The 19,470-nt window shown below is 37.1% G+C and overlaps 2 protein-coding genes across 2 annotated transcripts; one reads left to right on the top strand and one right to left on the bottom strand.

Moving 5' to 3' along the window:
- Positions 1-3,196: 3,196 nt before the first annotated feature.
- Positions 3,197-5,786, top strand: LOC120073775 (sterol 14-demethylase). The gene is made up of 2 exons (XM_039026614.1): positions 3,197-3,887; positions 4,560-5,786. The coding sequence occupies exons 1-2, from the start codon at positions 3,426-3,428 to the stop codon at positions 5,556-5,558; spliced, it is 1,461 nt and encodes a 486-aa protein (XP_038882542.1). The 5' UTR covers positions 3,197-3,425; the 3' UTR covers positions 5,559-5,786.
- A 165-nt stretch (positions 5,787-5,951) lies between these two features.
- Positions 5,952-16,058, bottom strand: LOC120073783 (peptidyl-prolyl cis-trans isomerase FKBP19, chloroplastic). The gene is made up of 11 exons (XM_039026624.1): positions 15,901-16,058; positions 15,738-15,795; positions 15,490-15,624; positions 7,935-8,020; positions 7,790-7,840; positions 7,421-7,501; positions 7,293-7,337; positions 6,928-6,983; positions 6,539-6,614; positions 6,295-6,450; positions 5,952-6,199 (listed from the first exon to the last, which is right to left on the bottom strand). Exons 1-10 carry the CDS (start codon positions 15,973-15,975, stop codon positions 6,346-6,348), a joined length of 768 nt encoding a protein of 255 aa, XP_038882552.1. The 5' UTR covers positions 15,976-16,058; the 3' UTR covers positions 5,952-6,199; positions 6,295-6,345.
- Between the last annotated feature and the right edge of the window lie 3,412 nt (positions 16,059-19,470).

Here is a 19,470-nt window from a genome sequence, read left to right as displayed (position 1 = left end):
ACATCTATAAAGTGGACCATATCCGTAGTGATGAGGTACCCAACTTTATTTATCTACTACAGACCATTTAGATTATTATTTAAATAAAATCCACTTGTATGTCTCTACATACTTGTTTAAATTACATAAAATAACCTAGAATCTTAGTTTATTAGATTGAGTGTATGTTCATAAAATAACAATTATTTTATTAATAACAATTTGTTTATACAATGTTTACAAACTACGAGAATACAAGAGACTTAGGGCACCAATCCCAACACCTACTATAGACACCATACAATTCTAACAACCTTACGCTTCATTCAATAACCATTTAATTTTTTATTTTTGAAAATTTAGACTTATAAACATTGAAATAAGAGGGAGAAAGAGGAGAAAAAAAGTTTTTTAAAAAATAGATTGCCACATCACCTCTCTAGTAGTAATCAATGAAAAATTAACAGCGATGTCTAAAATGCTACCAAAATCCAACCTCAAATATTAAAATAACGAGTTTGAAGACTCGAGAACCAATATGCTATCAAACACAAACTTCATAACCAAAAGTATACTTTTTTTTTCTTTACCCATTTGTTTTTTTTAAAGTTGCTTATAACAAAACTAGTATTCTAGAAACTTGAAAAAAAAAATATTTGGTAGGGCCATTTCAAAGTTAAACACAACCTTTCAATTTCCCTCACACATCTAATGGAATAAAACCAAGTTCCTTTCAAATAAATATTTTAGAAAACTTGGTCATGCATTAAAATTTCTCTTATTTTTTTTATATTTGTAAAAAAAAAAAATCCTCCTAAGTTAGGCTCCAATTTTAAGAACAATGGAGCGGAGAAATTTGAATCTCGGTTACATGCCACTTGAGTTAAACTTACTTTGATATGATAATTGATTGTCTCATTTATCCATACCTTAAGTGGGCTTATTTCACATACCCTCTTCTTTCTCCTTTTTTCTTTCCTCTCCTTTAGTGAACCCCAAGCACACAAAAATAAAATATATTTCAAAAACTTGTGGAACCATTTCTTAGAGGTTACAACCATACTTTTATTTGACTTAAAGAACCAAATAGTAAATATCTTTAAATTCAAGGACAATAATGTATTTTATCCATTTATTCTTTTGACCTAATATTTTAGAAATTGAAAAAGAAAATATTCAATATGGTCATTTCCTCTTAACCATTATAGACATTTTGGTTTAGAATTTCATAGATGCCAGAGATAAAAGAGGCCTGGTAATAGAACGTTTGGGAACCAAAGATGAGTGTGATTGATTGTGTATGAAAAATGCTATAGGAATTTTATACACAAAAATTAAGTTTACTTTTAATTTATGAAATTAAACATAAAAATCTTATATAATTGTAATAAATAAATACCATTCAATACATTGATAAAAACTACTTAATCAAGAATAAATAATATTTTCAATTATAAATGTTTGAAAATGGAGTAATTTATAATTAAAATTAACTAATCAATGTATTTAATGAACATCATATTAAATATAATCTAATAATTAATCATTTTCTAATTAATTAAATTCAACATTAATAATTTTAATTTTAATTAAATAATATAAAAAATATATTTTTAATAAACATATATTATATAAAAGGTGAAAAATGAGATAAAAATATGATAGGTTAATAATAATATATATATATTTTTTATAAAATATGATACTTTAATAATGAATGAAGTAATAAAAGTTACACAATAAAAGTTAATTAATTCTAGTCTATTAGTCAAATATATTTAAGATATTGTTATCTAATCAATTAATAATTTATGCAAAAAAAAGTGATTCAAATCATTTAATAAATTTTATTATCAAAATAAGTTAAGTAAATATTTTTTTAAAAAAATTACAGTTGATTTATTCAAATATTTATATTAAATTTTTTTAATTAATATTAGTTAATTAATTAATTATTTTCGAAATAAAATCATATATAAAAAAGATAGAGGTGAGAAAAGAGAAAAATCTACACAGATAAAAATGTTAAAAATTGTGAAACAAACATGAGTTTTGGAGATTTGTATCAATTTTTGTGCAAAAAAAACCTTCAACCAAAAACCCCTTAAAAGTAAGGTTAAACATAATCTTCCATTTCTATATGTGAACCAATTAATATTTTCAATAAATGACTATTTTGGTATCTTAATTTTGATTTACATTTAATTTTTTTATTAAAATTATAGCATTACACTTTATGCACTATATTTGTAGCCATAAATTTATATTAAAAAGATTCCCATTATGTATAAAATTTATGTTAACATTTTTAATAGAAATTAAAATAGTCATTTTTTAAGAGTACATAGACTAAACTAAACATTTTGAAAGTATTAAAACAAAATAAACAAAAATTAAAAATATAAGAACTAAAACAAATATTTTCAAAATGTAAAAACCAAAAGCCAAAAATAGTACTTAGAGTAGTATTTAAACCTAAAAAAACTCCCAAGTGGAGCTCATGGCTATATTTTGTATATGTGTTTTTTATTTTTTATTTTTAAATTTTGCACCATTAGAGTTAAAAATCAAACAAGATATCTATAAAGGATGAAAGCATTGAAAAAAAAAAAATCCCTTAACATTTAGATTTTACACTTTTAATCTCGATTTATCAGAATTAATAAACAAATATTGACACTAAAGATGAAAATTAAGTATTTAGTAAAAAGTCAATAATAACAACATTTTGACACCTAGAAACTAAATTGAAACCAAATTCAAAACTTAATAATTTAGATCTCGTTTTGCAACAATTTCTTTTTTGATTTTTATTTAGAAAATTAAATTTATAGACAATATTTTCACTTCCAAGTTTATTTATTTGTTATTTATTTTTTATCAAGAGTTTAAAAAACCAAGCCAAATTTTGAAAACTAAAAAAAATAACTAAAACTTGTTTTTATTTTTGGAATTTAGTTAAAAATTAACATTTATAAAGATACAAATAATTGTAAAAATGAGAAAAAAAATATACTTACTTTTCAATAACCGAAAATAAATAAGGAAATAGTTACAAAATGTGGTCAATGTTTATCATTTTAAAATCTAGAGATCAAATGGATACTAGATCCAAAATTTAATGACCAAAAAAGTATTAAAAAAAAAAAAAGTGAGAAAACCATTAGACCCACTGTTTTACCCATTTGAAAGCCAAAGCATAAACCCCCAACTCCCCCCTTATGGCATCCTCTCTAATCTTCAAACACTTTAATTAAAATCTCCTTCACTCTCTCTCCCCAGCTGTCTGTTTCTGTCTTCTTCTTCCTCTTCAAATGCCTTCCTAATCTCACAATTCAGGTCCCCTAAGACCCCAATTACTCCCCCATTTCCTTTCAATTCTCTCTCTATTTCTTCTTTAAATCTCAATCCCGTTTCTGGGAGAGATCTTTCGCAGCTTGTATGCGATGGACCCAGATAACAAATTCTTCAATGTGGGTCTTCTTATCCTAGCCACTTTATTCCTCGCAAAGCTCATTTCTGTTGTTCTAAATTCCAGATCTAACAAACGGCCTCCTCCCACTGTGAAGGGTTTCCCCTTTATTGGGGGATTGCTTCGTTTTCTTAAGGGTCCGATTATGATGCTAAGGAAGGAATACCCTAAGCTTGGGAGTGTTTTTACATTGAATTTATTGCATAAAAAGATTACCTTCTTGATTGGTCCTGAGGTTTCTGCACATTTCTTCAAGGCATCTGAGTCTGATCTTAGCCAGCAGGAAGTTTACCAGTTTAATGTCCCAACTTTTGGCCCTGGCGTTGTGTTCGATGTGGATTACTCCATTCGTCAAGAGCAGTTCAGGTTCTTCACTGAGGCTCTCAGAGTCACTAAGCTGAAAGGATATGTAGATCAGATGGTTAGAGAAGCAGAGGTCAGTATCATAGATCTAAATTGATAAGAAATTAAGAATCAAAGTGAAAGGAATATATTTATTTAATGCAGCTTCAGATAAGGATTGTAAATGTTAGGATTCTGTAAGAACATATGCTCTGTCTTGTTAACTTAAAAGGAAAAAAAAAAAAAAAAAAAGAAGGAAAAATATAGCTCACCTCACCATCCTTGCTAATGAGTAGAACTTTTGTCTCCTTGAACTTCCCTTCATCTCTTAAAACATCTAGTTCCTGGTGATTGTGTCCAAATCTTTGATTTCCATTCTCTTCGTTTTACATTATTCTTTAGAGTCTGGGTAACCTAATAAGTACGGACACTTTAATTCGACTAGCATATTCGTGTCCGATACATTTTCAATACTTATTGGACACGTATCGGATACTTGTTAGTGCAACAAATGTGTTAAACGTGCATAGAATATTTGTTATTGAGTAGACTAAAAAGACATATATATGACCATCATAATAAATTTTGAGTATGAAAGACATCAAAGGTGCATCAATCCATTTACTTTGATTTTTTCTTTGATACAAAAATATATATTTTAATAAACTGTGTTGGGTCTTAGATTTTTAAAAATTGGTGCATCGCGGCATCCGTATCTGTACTTCTTAGTGTGTAACCTTGGGATGTGGTGGCGGTATTTGAACAGGACTTCTTCTCTAAGTGGGGTGACAGTGGGGAGGTGGATCTCAAGTATGAGTTGGAACATCTTATTATCTTAACTGCTAGTAGATGTCTCCTGGGAAGTGAGGTTCGTGATAAGCTATTTGCGGATGTTTCTGCTTTGTTTCATGACCTTGACAATGGAATGCTCCCAATCAGTGTGATGTTCCCCTACCTTCCTATCCCGGCTCATCGTCGCCGTGATCAAGCCCGCAGCAAGCTTGCAGATATCTTTGCAAAAATCATAGCTTCCAGAAAATGCAATGGAAGTTCAGAGAATGATATGTTGCAATGTTTTATTGACTCAAAGTACAAAGATGGTCGGTCAACAACAGATTCTGAGGTCACTGGTTTGCTCATAGCTGCTCTTTTTGCAGGTCAACATACTAGTTCTATTACCTCTACTTGGACTGGGGCTTATCTCCTACGCCACAAAGAGTACATGGCTGCTGTTCTAGAGGAGCAGCAAAGGCTGATGGGAAAACATGGCGACAAGATTGATCATGATATCTTGTCTGAAATGGACAATCTCTATAGGTGCATTAAAGAAGCTCTCAGACTTCACCCTCCACTGATTATGTTGATGCGCAGTTCACATAGTGATTTTACTGTTACAACTAGAGAGGGGAAAGAATATGATATTCCAAAGGGTCATATAATTGCCACATCTCCAGCTTTCGCTAATCGACTTTCTCATGTCTATAAGGATCCAAACAGGTATGATCCAGACAGGTTTGCTCCTGGGAGAGATGAAGACAAGGCGGCTGGACCATTCTCCTACATCTCATTCGGAGGTGGCAGACATGGGTGCCTTGGCGAACCCTTCGCTTATCTACAGATAAAAGCAATATGGAGTCATTTGCTAAGAAATTTTGAACTGGAACTAATATCTCCTTTTCCTGAAATTGATTGGAATGCCATGGTTGTGGGTGTCAAAGGGAAAGTTATGGTAAGGTACAAGAGGAGGAAGCTTTCAGTTAGTTAATGGGAAGAAAGTTTGTCTTTGTAAGCTTAACAGTATCTAATTATTGCTGGGATGGTTTGTTTCCCCTGTGCTTCTATGAGGTTTTCATCATCAAGTTTGTCCTCACTTCCCGTTCAGTGTTAAATCTAATTTATGTTAGTTTGTAATATCAAGTTTTGTTATTGTTTGAACAATTTAAAATGGGTGTTTCTGCATTCTAAGTTTATTAGAACCTCTACGTTTCTCACAGCCTAAGCCAAAAATACACGTGTCTTGCATGCTCAGCTCAGAGAAAACATAATTCAATCAATTCACACTTTCAGGACTTCAGTAACTCTGTAAAGTTTAATTTTCATCGCCATTCAAAACCTATGAGCTTTACATTGCCATTCAGAAGAATCAGAACTAGTTTGATGGACAGAACAAGATCATACTCCATTGCAAAAGTACCTGTCTTTTCTATCCTCCTCCATTTTATTCCCTTCAAAAATGTGTGGGACCAAGATCATATCAGAAAAGTGGAGTAAATAGAAAATTGTTATAATACAGACCCAAGTGCACGTGATTCCTCTATACATTTTTAAGGGCAATAAACTAGTAATACCCACACGCAAAGAATCTCACAGCTTCTCGTCACCAATTTTTTGTTGCCTATGAAACCCCTGTAAAATGTAAGGAACCAATGGTAAATGAGAAAGCTATATAACGTGTCAATCAAAACGTGATATGTATATACACAAAAGAACCAAAACCAAACCTTCATGTTTGCCAAGCAGAATTTTGCGACATGTCAATCAACCTTAAACAGTTAAACTGATGAGTTTGGAATGATTTTCAGAAGCTCAATGTCAAACAAAAGAGTCTTGTCTATCAATCCTTGGTTCCTCAACACAAAATCCAATGCTCGTTGGCCCTGAAAGTGTAGTAATCAATAATGAAAAGAACCTACCGAAGTGTCATGCAAATGTATATAGGTTTAGTAAGGAAAAAAGAAATGTTACCGAGAATGTCGTTGGTCTTGGACCCCTTTTATTAAAGTCATTCTCAGGATACCCCAATTCTGGTGGTACTATTATCCTGCTCGGATACCATATAGCTAACATAAATCGCGCATGTTCAAAAGAAAAAAAAAGCACATGCATTTGGCATTTATGTATAAGTATAGTTCACTTCTTTTAAATTTATTAACAGCTTGCTTAGGATCAAATTGTATATAGCTTGTTCAACAATGTCAGAGGCCAAAGAATCTTATCTCAGAAAAACTACATCAAGCATTTTACCAATTGATAAGCGATGAAGTATAACCAATATTAAATTTATTTTAAAATGTGTCAGTTGAGCTATCACACTGGAAAGACAAGTCCAACGTTAATAAAAGAAAAAACAGCACCTTCTAATACCACCCAAAGTCATGCCCGCAACAGCTTCCTCAAATGCTTGTATCACCTGACATAGAGGAACAACGAAGGAAGCTTAGATTTCCAAACAAATAAGTCACTAAGATTTTATCAAAACCTGTTCCAAAAATTGGTATGACCAATGATAGCACCATGCAATTAAACAACAGCAGCCAAAAGTTTTGACATATTGAATAAAAAAACATCAATTAGACTTCTCATGAAAAAGACAATAGCTACAGCTCAATTTAGCATACCAACAAATAGAACATAAGTCATAGAAACAGTACAGTAAGTTTTCGAATCATCACAATTAAGTAAAGAAAGATGCATATTTCCAAATGATAACAAATCTCACCTCTTGAGATCCTAGCCTAAATTTGAAGAAGTCCTTGTCATCCCCCTGGGCAATAATATATTAAGATTCAATTGAATGCTTGAGAACATCCTTTAACTCCAAATCTGAGAAGCCAAAGCATTGCCTACCTCGAAAGAACCACCCTTTGTCTTATTTCTGGCTTCAAATATGCGGCCATAATAACCAATTGTATAGCCATCCCAATCAACCTAAAATAAACACGTAGACCTTGAAAAGATGCAGGCAACATCAATTTTCAGTTTGGCTGTGCTTCGTGGTCAACCCTCTATTGGAAACTCCCACTCAAAATGTAAAATATCAGAAATAACATCTCAATTTTATGTTTGTGAGAATTATTTATTCCTAAATAAAAGATATGATATTGAAGAATAACTCTATTAAGTGTCGAACATGTAATGAAAGCCATACAACTTGACATATTTGAGAAATAATTTCTTCCCAGAGTATTTTGTTATTCATAAACTGCATTATCTTACCACAACGGTATCTCCCACTTTTGGTGAAGGGCCTTCCCCCTTTCTCAGATCCTGCAGCCTTGTCAAGTAAAATTAAAACAAATAAGACTTGTGAGAGCATGAACACAAAAATAGAGTATTTTACTATAAATTCATAATGGGTGACCTTATATTGAAGACCTGATTCTGTCTCAGTATAGTCCGGATATTTCATTTTAGTCTTGCCATAATCCTTCCCCCTAAGAGCTGGCACTGTATGTGTTCAAATATGCCAACTGTTAACAAATCCAGGTGCCTCAAATTTTGTTAACAAAAATTTACATAATTTTATCAAATATACCAAAAGAGATTGAGACAAAGACGTGACCACCAAAAGATACATAATATCAATAATGATTCCAGGGTAAAGTACCTACACATTTCTGTCTCATGAAAAGATAGCTATCCTATTCCTAAGTATTCTAAAGATATTATTGTTATTATTTTTTTTAATAATAGAAATGGAGAACCAAGTTTGCATTAATGAAAAGAGACGTAGAAAATAACAAAACGTTGTAAATAAAAAGAATATATCTGACAGAAATCTTCCTATACTCCCAACACTCAACAAGTTTGAACACATTCTTCAATACATATTGTGCCCTGTTTTGTCTTACAAAATTTTCCCTAACTCAGTCTTAGTTCTTCAAAGTGAAGGTTTTGTTCTCACTAAATAACAGTCTAATAGATAGCATCATCAGATTTTTCTTTGAAAACAACCAATTACGCAAATATTAGTAACAACTAACACACACACACGTAAGAATAACCAGGCTCTAAACTTAGGTGGATTCGGCTCTGTGTGCATCGTAAAGTTCAAAGTTGAAGGAGTTGCTGGGACCAATGAGTGGGGCACTTTGCAAATTCATATCTGAAAAGTAGTGAAGTTTCAAGTACCAACTGCATAAACCATCGATTATGGAGTGATCATGGGGACCCGGGGCTTTTAGTTAAAGGAAGGGGTTAGGGGTATGTACCAAGGGGTGATGTTGGTGCTGTGCATGAGTACATCGTCAAGCTATTCAGTCTGACAGATGCTCTTGCCACCACCTTTCAGTACCTTTGCCGACAAAGCTTATTCTCATTTTCGATGATGACATCTTGATTTTTAGAGCTAGAGTGGAGGGTTGTGTCCAAAAATCTTACTGAGGTAATATAATAGTTATGAGTCAGGAATAGTTAGCATCTAACAGGAAGAAATGTCCATTTAGGTGCCAAAAACTTGAGCACCTGCGGCATGTAGTTACAGGACAGGAGTGGCTATGGATACTTTGAAAGTGGCAGCTATATTGGCTTTGGAATTTCCTTGGTTTGACCATACTACTGGCATTACTTTATAACTGTTGAAAATAGGGTTATTAACCTAGGGGCATTTATGTAATTGTGTAGACCCCTAGGGCTTCCTACTGTCTATTTATACAGTGTGTCCCTATGTATTCAGTATATTAGATTAAAATAATAAGAAAAGTCTCAATATCGTGGTTTTTCTCCCTATATTAGGGTTTCCACATAACTGTGTTGTTATTCTCTTCCCTACTCTTTTATTTTTAACATGGTATCAGAGCTAGGCGACGAAATCCTAGCCGTTATGGAAGAGAATCAAGCACAGTCATCTTCTGCTGATGGAACTTCGGTTTTTGACATGAAGACGACTATTCGAGTAGCCGTAAAAGAGTGTTTTCAAGCAGCCTTACCGGAGTTACTTTCGGCCATCCAACAGCAGTCAACAAAGAGCCACTATCCATGGGAGCCGCCGCACCAGACAGAAACTCCGATCGACGGACAGACAGATCGCTGACAGATAGATCCGGTCGTTCCAGGTTGCAGGGTGCTACCTTCCGCACTGTCGGAGTCCGCCGCGCCGTCATAAACGTCTGCACCAGTCGGGGTCGCGCCGGTCTACCGGTATGCATCAGGTCAGATCGACCTCCAAGGGGTCGCACCAAACGCAAACGCGAACGCAACTGTTCTGCTTCTGCGTCAAGAGGCTTCGACCACCGTAGAGCTATCCAGCTAGCGATGAACGCGATTAATCAGCCGGCGATTCATTACCTAACGACGAGCACTCCAGTCGGTGATCATCTTGAATCGTTCGGTCGGATGGGTTCTTCACAGTCACCGGCGAACTCCTTCCAGTCGGCGACTGCCTTCCAGCCGGTTATGTCTTTTCAGCCGACAGTAGCAGCCCCGTTTCCAGCCGCTTGTGGTTCGACCCATTACCCAGACGATGTGAGACAACTTGTTTGGCCTATCTGCACAGCAAAACAATATTATCAGGATGTTGGATACAATGTTTGGCGCCAAATCCCCAACCGGTTCAACTAGTCTATTCAGAGACCGTAAATTCGTTTCCTGTTTTGCCGAATGTTTCTTATTTATTTGGTTCGATGGGCAATTATGCAGGATTTCTTGTAGGGGAAAAATTAAATGGCAGAATTATTTCTCCTGGTCCCAGTCAATCCGAATGGCCTTGGAAGGGCGTCACAAATTTGGGTACTTGATAGGGGAGATTCCAAGCCAGCCACCAGAGCGATCCACAAGAACGAAATTGGAAAGGAGAAGACTCGCCTGTTACACTTCTGTTTTGGTGAAGAAAGTAATGGATGTTTCAAATAGGCAGACCACTATTATATGTTGCAACTGCCAAGGATATCTGGGAGGCAGCGCAAGATTGTTACTAAAAAAGACAGAATGCTTCTCGACTATTTACGCTCCACAAAAGGTCTATGAATGACAACAAAAGATCCATGGATGTTACTTCTTATTTTAACAAACTATCAATGTTGTTGGCAAGAGATGGGATCTGTGTCGAGATGATTGTCTGGAACTGTGCACAAAGATCAGGCCCAATACTTTGAAAATCGAAGACGCAGACCGGTGTGTACGTACTTTCTTAGCTGGATTAAATCCTTAAATTTGATGGTGTTATTAGTCGGATATAGGGCTAGTGCCCGACTCCTTTCACTCAAGAGAGTCTGCTTGATAATATGGCTGGAAGAGGATCGATCGTGCGGGCATGAATAATCCATTCTTACAACTGATGCAGCTGCCTTTGTCAAAAAGTCGATCCCAGTGCTTGATGGCGATAAAAAAACCCCCTCACTTTATGTGTGAAATTGTGAAGAAGCTTTTGACACACAAAGGACGCAAGTGTTGGAAATTGCACGGGAAACCTCCAAACAACAGGCAATGACAGTCTCATGACAAATCTAATACCGGTCGTGCCCTAGTAAGTGACTCAACAGATGAACAAACTTAGAAACAGTCTTCCGTTGATAGTAAGAACAACTTAAGTATGGTTGGGGTGAGTGCTATTGCATAGTCAGATAATTTCCCTTCATTTGGCCTTATTAGTATAAATGGTAAAAAACCATGGATTGTTGACTCAGGGGCCACAGATCATCTTACGAGTTCTTCTGAATTCTTTATGTCATATAACCCAAGTGCTGGAAATGAGCGTATTTGCATTGCAGACGGGTCTTTTGCCCCTGTTGCGGGGAAAGGCCATATCTCTCCATTTGACGGTTTAATTTTGCGTGATACTTTACATGTGCTTAAACTCACTTATAATCTGTTGTCTGTCAGTAAAATTACAAGGGATTTGAAGTGTAAGACAATTTTCTCACCTGATTCCGTTTTGTTTCAGGATCTGAAATTGGAGATGACGATTGACATTGCCCGGCACGATAGGGGACTCTATTTCCTTTATGAAGAAGCTTCCTCTAGAGATGATCATCAAACTGGGTTTATGTCGTTAAATTTTTCTATTTCTGAAAAATGACTTTATGTTGAGGCATTTTCATTTAGGACATCCGAATTTTCAATATATGAAGTATTTGTTTCCGCATTTATTTCGCAATGTTAATACTTCTTCTTTAAATTGTGATGTGTATATTCGTGCCAAGCAAAGTCGTGTTTCTTTCCGGTCCCAGCCTTACAAACCCTCGAGTCCTTTTTCCCTTGTTCATAGTGATGTATGGGGCCCCTCACCGGTTACCACTTCCACTGGAAAACGGTGGTTTGTCACATTTATAGACGATCACACCCGCCTTACTTGGGTCTTTCTCCTCACTGACAAATCTGAGGTGTCATCGATTTTCCAACAATTTTGTACAACTGTTGAAACTTAGTTCAAAACAAAGATTGGAATTTTACGAAGTGATAATGGGCGAGAATTCTTCAATGTCTCCTTGAAGGATTTTCTTGTTTCTAGGGTATTGTCCACCAGAGCTCGTGTGCTTACAATCCGCAACAAAATGGAGTTGCTGAGCGGAAAAATTGTCATCTAGTTGAAGTAGCCTGGTCTCTTATGTTATCTGCCACTCTTCCGTCATACCTGTGGGGGGATGCAATTCTCACTGCTGCCCATCTCATTAATCGGATACCCTCTCGTATTCTTAATCTTCATACTCCTTTAGAACTGTTTAAAGAGTCCTTCCCAACCACTCGGTTAATCTCTGATGTTCCTCTTCGGGTTTTTGGTTGTGTTGCCTTTGTTCACTCCCATGGTCCAAACTGCACAAAATTTACTCCTCGTGCTCAGAAGTGTGTCTTTGTTGGATATCTACTCCATCAATGTGGATATAAGTGCTATCACCCGCCATCTCGTAAGTACTATGTCTTCATGGATGTCACCTTCCTTGAGGATCAGCCGTTTTTCCCTGTTAGTCATCTTCAGGGGGAGAACATGAATGAAGAGACTAACTGGTCATCTTATGTTATTCCCTTAGAGTCAGCTTCCATTCAAACCTTGTCTAAACCTAGTTCTGAGCATGACAGTCTGGTCCTTCCTACCAACCAAGTTCCTTGGAAAACTTACTATAGGAAGAATCTCAGAAAGGAAGCAGTGTCACCTGTCAAACCAGAACTGCCGGCTCCAGTACATGAGTCAGACCCGCCATCAGATCCAGGTACGTATATTCCTGAAATTAATGATGTTGATGTATGTATGGAGATTGATGAATGCAGATAAGACAAGGGAGAAGGAAGCAGTAATACTGAAAGAGTGGCAGAAGAGGAAACTGTAGAAAATGAAATGATTCTTGCTAATGATGATGTGGAGATACTACTGAAGTTTCTGATACTCAGAAAGTCGATCATGGTGAGGAGCCTGGAGAGTTGAAAGAATGTGATGCATTGCTTGATTTTCCTATAGCTCTGAGGAAAGGCATTCGTTCGTGTACTAAATACCCTATGCAGAGTTACATGACGTATAGTAATTTGGCATCCGAGTTCAAAGCATTCACTACTAGTTTGGACACTGAGGTGATTCCAAATGACATAAGTGTTGCAATGAAAAAACCAGAATGACGGTCTGCTGTTATGGAAGAAATGAGAGCTCTTGAGAAGAATGAAACTTGGGAATAGGTGGCTTTGCCTGAAGGGCACAAGACAGTTGGATGTAAATGGGTGTTTACTATAAAATACAAGTCAGATGGGACGATTGACCAGTACAAGGCTAGAGTCGTTGCAAGAGGCTTTACCCAAACCTATGGAGTAGATTATTCTGAAACTTTTTCTCCTGTGGCTAAACTTAACACTATCCAAGTGCTTTTGTCAATTGCTGTAAATAAAGATTGGTCCCTACACCAACTTGATGTTAAAAATGCTTTTTTGAATGGGGAACTTGAAGAGGAAGTCTATATGAGTCCCCTACCTGGGTTCGAGAGTCAATTAAAAAACAAGGTGTGTAGATTGAGGAAGTCGTTATACGGATTGAAACAGTCTCCAAGGGCCTGGTTTGACAGGTTCACAACTTTTGTGAAAGCACAGGGGTATGTTCAGGGGCATTCTGATCACACTTTTTTTATAAAAAGATCGACATCAGGGAAGTTAGCTGTTCTTATTGTCTACGTTGATGACACTGTTTTATCTGGGGATGATGCAGAGATCATGAGGCTCAAAATAGAGATGGCTTGAGAATTTGAAATTAAAGACCTCGGGAAGCTAAGATACTTGCTGAGAATGGAAGTGGCTCGCTCAAAAGAAGGTATATCAGTCTCTCAACGAAAATATACTTTGGACTTACTAAAAGAAACATGCATGACAGGGTGTAAACCTGTTGAAACACTAGTAGAGTACAATGAAAAGCTCAGTGATAAGAATAATAGAGTTCTTGTTAATAAAGAAAGGTATCAGCGATTAGTTGGGAAGTTGATATACTTGTCTTACACAAGACCAAATATTTCTTATGTAGTAGGTGTTGTCAGTCAGTTTATGCAAGCTCCTTGTGAGGATCATATGATAGCAGTTGAACGTATCCTTCGGTATCTGAAAGGAACTCCTGGTAAAGACCTAATGTTCAGAAAGACCGATAAACGATCTGTTGAAGCCTACACTGATTCTGACTGGGCAGGGTTTGTTTGTTGATAGAAAATCGATGTCTGGGTATTGTATGTTTGTCTGGGGTAATCTAATCACCTGGAGAAGTAAGAAACAAGGAGTTGTTGTTAGAAGTAGTGCTGAGGTTGAGTATAGGGCCATGAGTCTAGGGATTTGTGAAGAAATTTGGTTGAAGAAAGTGTTATCAGATCTCCAGCAAGATAATGAGCTTCCGATGAAATTGTTTTGTGACAATAAAGCTGCCATCAGTATTGCAAATAACCCTGTTCAACACGACAGAACTAAACACGTAGAGATAGACAGACATTTCATTAAGGAGAGGTTAGACAGTGGAAACATATGCATCCCTTATATTCCTTCAAATCAACAAGTTGCTGATGTACTTACAAAAGGGTTACTGAGACAAAGTTTTGATTATTGTGTAAGCAAGTTGGGCCTTGGCGATATTTATGCTCCAACTTGAGGGGGAGTGTTGAAAATAGGGTTATTAACCTAGGGGCGTTTATGTAATTGTGTAGACCCCTAGGGTTTCCTACTGTCTATTTATATAGTGTGTCTCTGTGTATTCAGTGTATCAGATTAAAATAATAAGAAAAGTCTCTATATCGTGTTTTTTCTCCCTGTACTAGGGTTCCACGTAACTGTGTTGTTATTCTCTTCCCTACTCTTTTATTTTTAACAATAACCAATCTAGTTCAAAAGAGACAATATTGGTTGGAAAGAGGAAGTGAAAGTAGCCTTTTAGGTTTTAACAACTGAGAACCATGAAAACTGTACTGTGTTGGCTTTTCCAAAATTCAATTGCCTTTCATAATAGAGACAGATACCTTGCCTCGGGTCATGAGTTGAGGATCGTACCAATGCAAAGATAATGACCTATTGCCTATTAATGATCATGGTCTACCTCAAGGTTAAATCCATTTATGAGCAAGAATCGATGAAGGTTGTGTTGGCAATTAAAAAATGGCAGCACTATTTGGTGGGATGAAAGTTTTACGTACGTGTGGGTCAAAAGGCTCAAAAGTTTCTCCTAGAACAGCAGGTAATTTCAGGGGATTATTAGAATTGGATCACCAAGCTATTGGACAACAATTTTGACAATACATACAAACCAGGCTTGGAACATAAGTTAGCTAATGCCTCGCCTGAGGGAGCAGGAGGTTTAATTCAGTTAAAATAGGCCACATCAAATGTGGAAAGAACAGTTGTACCTCAGACGGCCATATCTAAAACCAAAGTGAAAAAACTACAAGGTTAAGGAACAGTTAACAGAAAACTCAAACACCCATTATGTCTAATTCTCAACAGAAACGAACGAGTGGTAGAGTACAGGAAATTACTATCAGCAAACTCAGATGCCACAGCTAGTCCATCATCTGCGACCTTCAACAAGGCTCCAGCGAGTAGGCCAAAGGATGAGAAAACCGCAGCCCTTCGGTCAAATACTAGCTTGAAACATCCCTCAGTACTATCACCTATACATAAGAAATGTAAACAACAATTACTCAAAAGTGCCAATTAGTGAAACATTGCAATCCCGAACCCAGAAACAACAGAGTGCCGATGAAGTCTGAAATGAAACAAGTACCGGAAGATGAAGGCTGATAATCGTGGGGAAAGTGAGCGAGATGAGGTCCGCTGCAGCTCTAAATCAAAAATAGCAAAACGCTTTATGCAGCACATGGAACCGGAGTGTTGAAGAGGGAAAATCCCGAAAACAACTGAGGAAGGGCATCGAGTGGAGAACGTACCGTGTTTAGAATCTTCTTCCCGGAGAAGGGAGTGGGAAATTTGAGAAGAGAACCAGCAGCGGAAATGGACGCCATTGTTGAGCAGTGGAAGAAGGGTCTCAACAATAGAGCGGTCCGCGGGAAGATAACGGCCTCACATTTGTACTTGTACGAAACTACCCTCTTTACCTTTTATTTAGAAAAATTGGGCAAAATGACCCATTAGAAGTTTTTTTTTTTTTTTTTTACCTATTTTTTGAAAAAGTTTTCTTGACTCCTTAGAGATAAAAATGATGTAAGCATGATTGTATAATTACTCTTATACCCCTTACCACTAACCTATTAAATTAATTCACATTCTCCACTTAAAATTAATTTATCCAAAAATCATTAACAAAAAATTATTCACACAAAAAATTTTCCACCAAATTTGTTGGTTGTATAATTACTCTTATAACCCTTATTAAATTCCCACCCTCAATTTTAACCTCTAACCTATCAAATTAATTCACATTCTCCACCTAAAATTAATTTATCCAAAAACCATTAATAAAAAATTATTCTCACAAAAAATGATTTATTTACAACCCCACAAAAAGTTCTCTTCATCAAATTGTTTCTAGAACGAAATTCGTCGCCCAAAACTTGTATTTCACGAAACTGTAATTTTGTACAGTCCGTCATAAGAAGATATATATTCTCAATGGTTCACTAATTTCTGGAAAAATTGACAAAATTAAATGACATTTTTGGAGTTTGATTTATTACTCTTGGTGAATGAGAAATTTTAGACCAATCACAAGTTGCCCGTCATTTACTAAATTAATGACGAAATTCCAAATCATTAAATTTGGGCTCAATTAGGAGTTGACATATGTCTGAATTGAAGTTGAAGACAAATTTCGATGATGCCACGTGGTTTTATCATGATCGTTGAATCAGATAAGATTAATTTGACCCAATTTGATATTATTATTTAGGTCAAAGTCCAACTAAGTCCAAAAATAAGCTGAATTTGACCCAAATGTCAAATCAGGCCTAAATTCGATTAATTGGGCCCAAAGGTCAACCCCATGGACCAACCAAACCCAAGTCCAACTAATTGGACCCAAAGGCCAGACCCATGGATCAACCAAGCCTAAGCCCACCTGTGAACTCTATAAATAGATAAGCTCTCCTCATTTGGAGGGGTCAACAATTTTATACTCCAGAGAGCTTATAGGGAATTCTCTATAACTAGAAGACTCTTTGACTCTTGAAGCTGATCACACCTGAAGACTGAAGTCCTTTGAAGATACAAGCATTCTGAAGACTGAAGTCTTTTGAAGATGCAAGCATTCTGAAGACTGAAGTCCTTTGAAGATACAAACATTCTGAAGACTGAAATCCTTTGAAGATACAAGCATTTTCTACATTCAGAGAGTCCAGAGAGTTCATCAACAAGCAGAAGACTTCTAAGACTTCACTCCTAGAAGATAGAAGACCCTTGAAGACACAAAGAAGACTCTTCCAAGACTTCTACTTCAAGAACGTTCAGTGTTTTTCTTCTTCAAGTCAAGCACATTCACCCAACTGAGAGAGAATCAGAGGATCAAGTATTAGAGATCGAACCACATCGCATTAAATCAACTTCAATATCAACACCAACTCAAGTTCAACTCCACAAAACAAGTTTCTCCGGAAGCCTCGTGTGAACAAATTGGCACGCCCAATGGGACCATCTCTACCTCTCATCTCTCTCTCAGCATCCAAACAAGGCAAATGACACCTAAGAAGATGACATCCAAGGCTTCCTCCATAAATGACTCATACATGGGACCTGTCACTCGCAGCCGCTTAAGAGAAGTCATGCAGGAGCAAGAACAGAGCTCTCTCATTGCCCATAACATCTTGAGGTAAATGACGGAATCCCCACAAGGCAGGGTTGTCATCAAGGAAAACCCCCTGTTGACAACTCTATTTTTGCCTCCAGCAAGCCGAAAAGAGATTCACTGCCAGATGTGATCTCTGTCATGATGGCAGATGTGACGGCAGAAATGGAAAGGAAGATTAACTTTCTGATGAAAGTCATTGAGGAGCGAGACCATGAGATCGCTGCCCTGAGAGAACAAATGCAGTCTCGATAGGCTGCTGAATCCAGTCAAGCACCTATGGTCAAAGCAACTGACAAGGGGAAGACCGTACTGCAAGAAAATCAAGGGCGATAGTCAGACTCGGTGGCCTCTCTATCGGTCCAACAACTGCAAGACATGATCATGACCTCCATAAGAGCTTAATATGGAGTGTCGGCTTAAACTTCCTTCATGTATTCCAAGCCATACACCCTAGAGGATCGACAATATGAGAATGCCTGCAGGGTACCAACCCCCAAAGTTCCAACAATTCGATGGAAAGGGCAACCTAAAGCAACATATCGCCCATTTCGTAGAAACATGTGAGAATGTGGGAACAAGGGGAGATCTACTAGTCAAACAGTCGCCAGAACCCTCAAAGGAAATGCTTTTGACTGGTACACAGACTTAGAGCCTGAGGATTGATAGTTGGGAGTAACTTGAAAGAGAATTCTTGAATTGATTCTACAGCACTAGGCGCACCGTCAGCATGATGGAGTTGACAAACGCCAAACAACAGAAAGGGGAGCCAGTCGTCGACTATATCAACCGATGGAGAGCTTTGAGTCTGGATTGCAAAGATCGACTCACCGAATTATCTGCTGTAGAAATGTGCACACAGGGTATGCACTGGGGACTCCTCTACATCCTGCAGGGAATAAAGCCCCATACCTTTGAAGAATTGGCGACCCGTGCCCACGACATGGAGCTAAGTATCGCCAATAGAGGAACGAGGGACTTCCTAAGCCACGAACCGAAGAAAAACAAGAAGGAAGTGAAGGGCACCGAGAAAATTGTGAAAGGTGCCACAAAGGAATCAATGGTCGTTAATACGACCCCGTTGAAGTTCTCCTCGAAAGGGAAAGAGAAGAAGATAGAAAAGAAAGACGAAGGAGGCAAAAGACATCGCCTAACCTTGAAGGAATGACAGGAAAAAGTCTACCCGTTCCCCGACTCTGATGTTGCGAATATGCTTGAGTAACTATTAGAGAACCACCTTATCCAGCTACCAGAATGTAAACGATCGGAACAGGCCGACAAAGTGGATGATCCTAACTACTGCAAGTATCACAGGGTCGTTAGCCACCCAGTTGAAAAATGTTTCGTACTGAAGGAATTGATCCTCAAATTGGCTCGTGAGAGGAAAATAGAGCTGAATCTAAAGGAGATGGTCCAAACGAATCATGCTGCGGTGACAGTAGCTTCAAGTGTGGTGACACCAATCATATATTATGAAGAAAAGGATAGCTCGGTCCAGTTTGGGACCTTCGAACCTATGGTAGTGCAGTTTCAGTAGGAGGTCCAAGCTACAGATCCTCGAGAAGAACGCGCTGACGATGAGGATAATGAAGGCTGGATTCTTGTGGCGCGCCGTAAAAAGGAAGACTGAACTCTACCCAAAAAGAGCTACACTCTCATAGAAGCTACAAGAGAGGGAGCAAGACATAAAAAAGAAAGGGTAGAAAGAAGGCTTGGAGGC

Source organism: Benincasa hispida, chromosome 1 (assembly GCF_009727055.1).
Source record: "Benincasa hispida cultivar B227 chromosome 1, ASM972705v1, whole genome shotgun sequence".
In the NCBI taxonomy this organism is placed as follows: domain Eukaryota; kingdom Viridiplantae; phylum Streptophyta; class Magnoliopsida; order Cucurbitales; family Cucurbitaceae; genus Benincasa; species Benincasa hispida.
This window is presented reverse-complemented; position numbering and strand designations above follow the sequence as displayed.

Coding starts and splice junctions, on each gene's coding strand:
- LOC120073783 (XM_039026624.1), bottom strand. CDS start 15,975: ATGGCGTCCATTTCCGCTGCTGGTTCTCTTCTCAAATTTCCCACTCCC. Junction 7,841..7,934: donor AATCAGGTCTTCAATATAAG/GTCACCCATTAT, acceptor ACAAGGCTGCAG/GATCTGAGAAAGGGGGAAGG. Junction 7,338..7,420: donor CAAAGGGTGGTTCTTTCGAG/GTAGGCAATGCT, acceptor ATTATTGCCCAG/GGGGATGACAAGGACTTCTT.
- LOC120073775 (XM_039026614.1), top strand. CDS start 3,426: ATGGACCCAGATAACAAATTCTTCAATGTGGGTCTTCTTATCCTAGCC. Junction 3,888..4,559: donor AGATGGTTAGAGAAGCAGAG/GTCAGTATCATA, acceptor GTATTTGAACAG/GACTTCTTCTCTAAGTGGGG.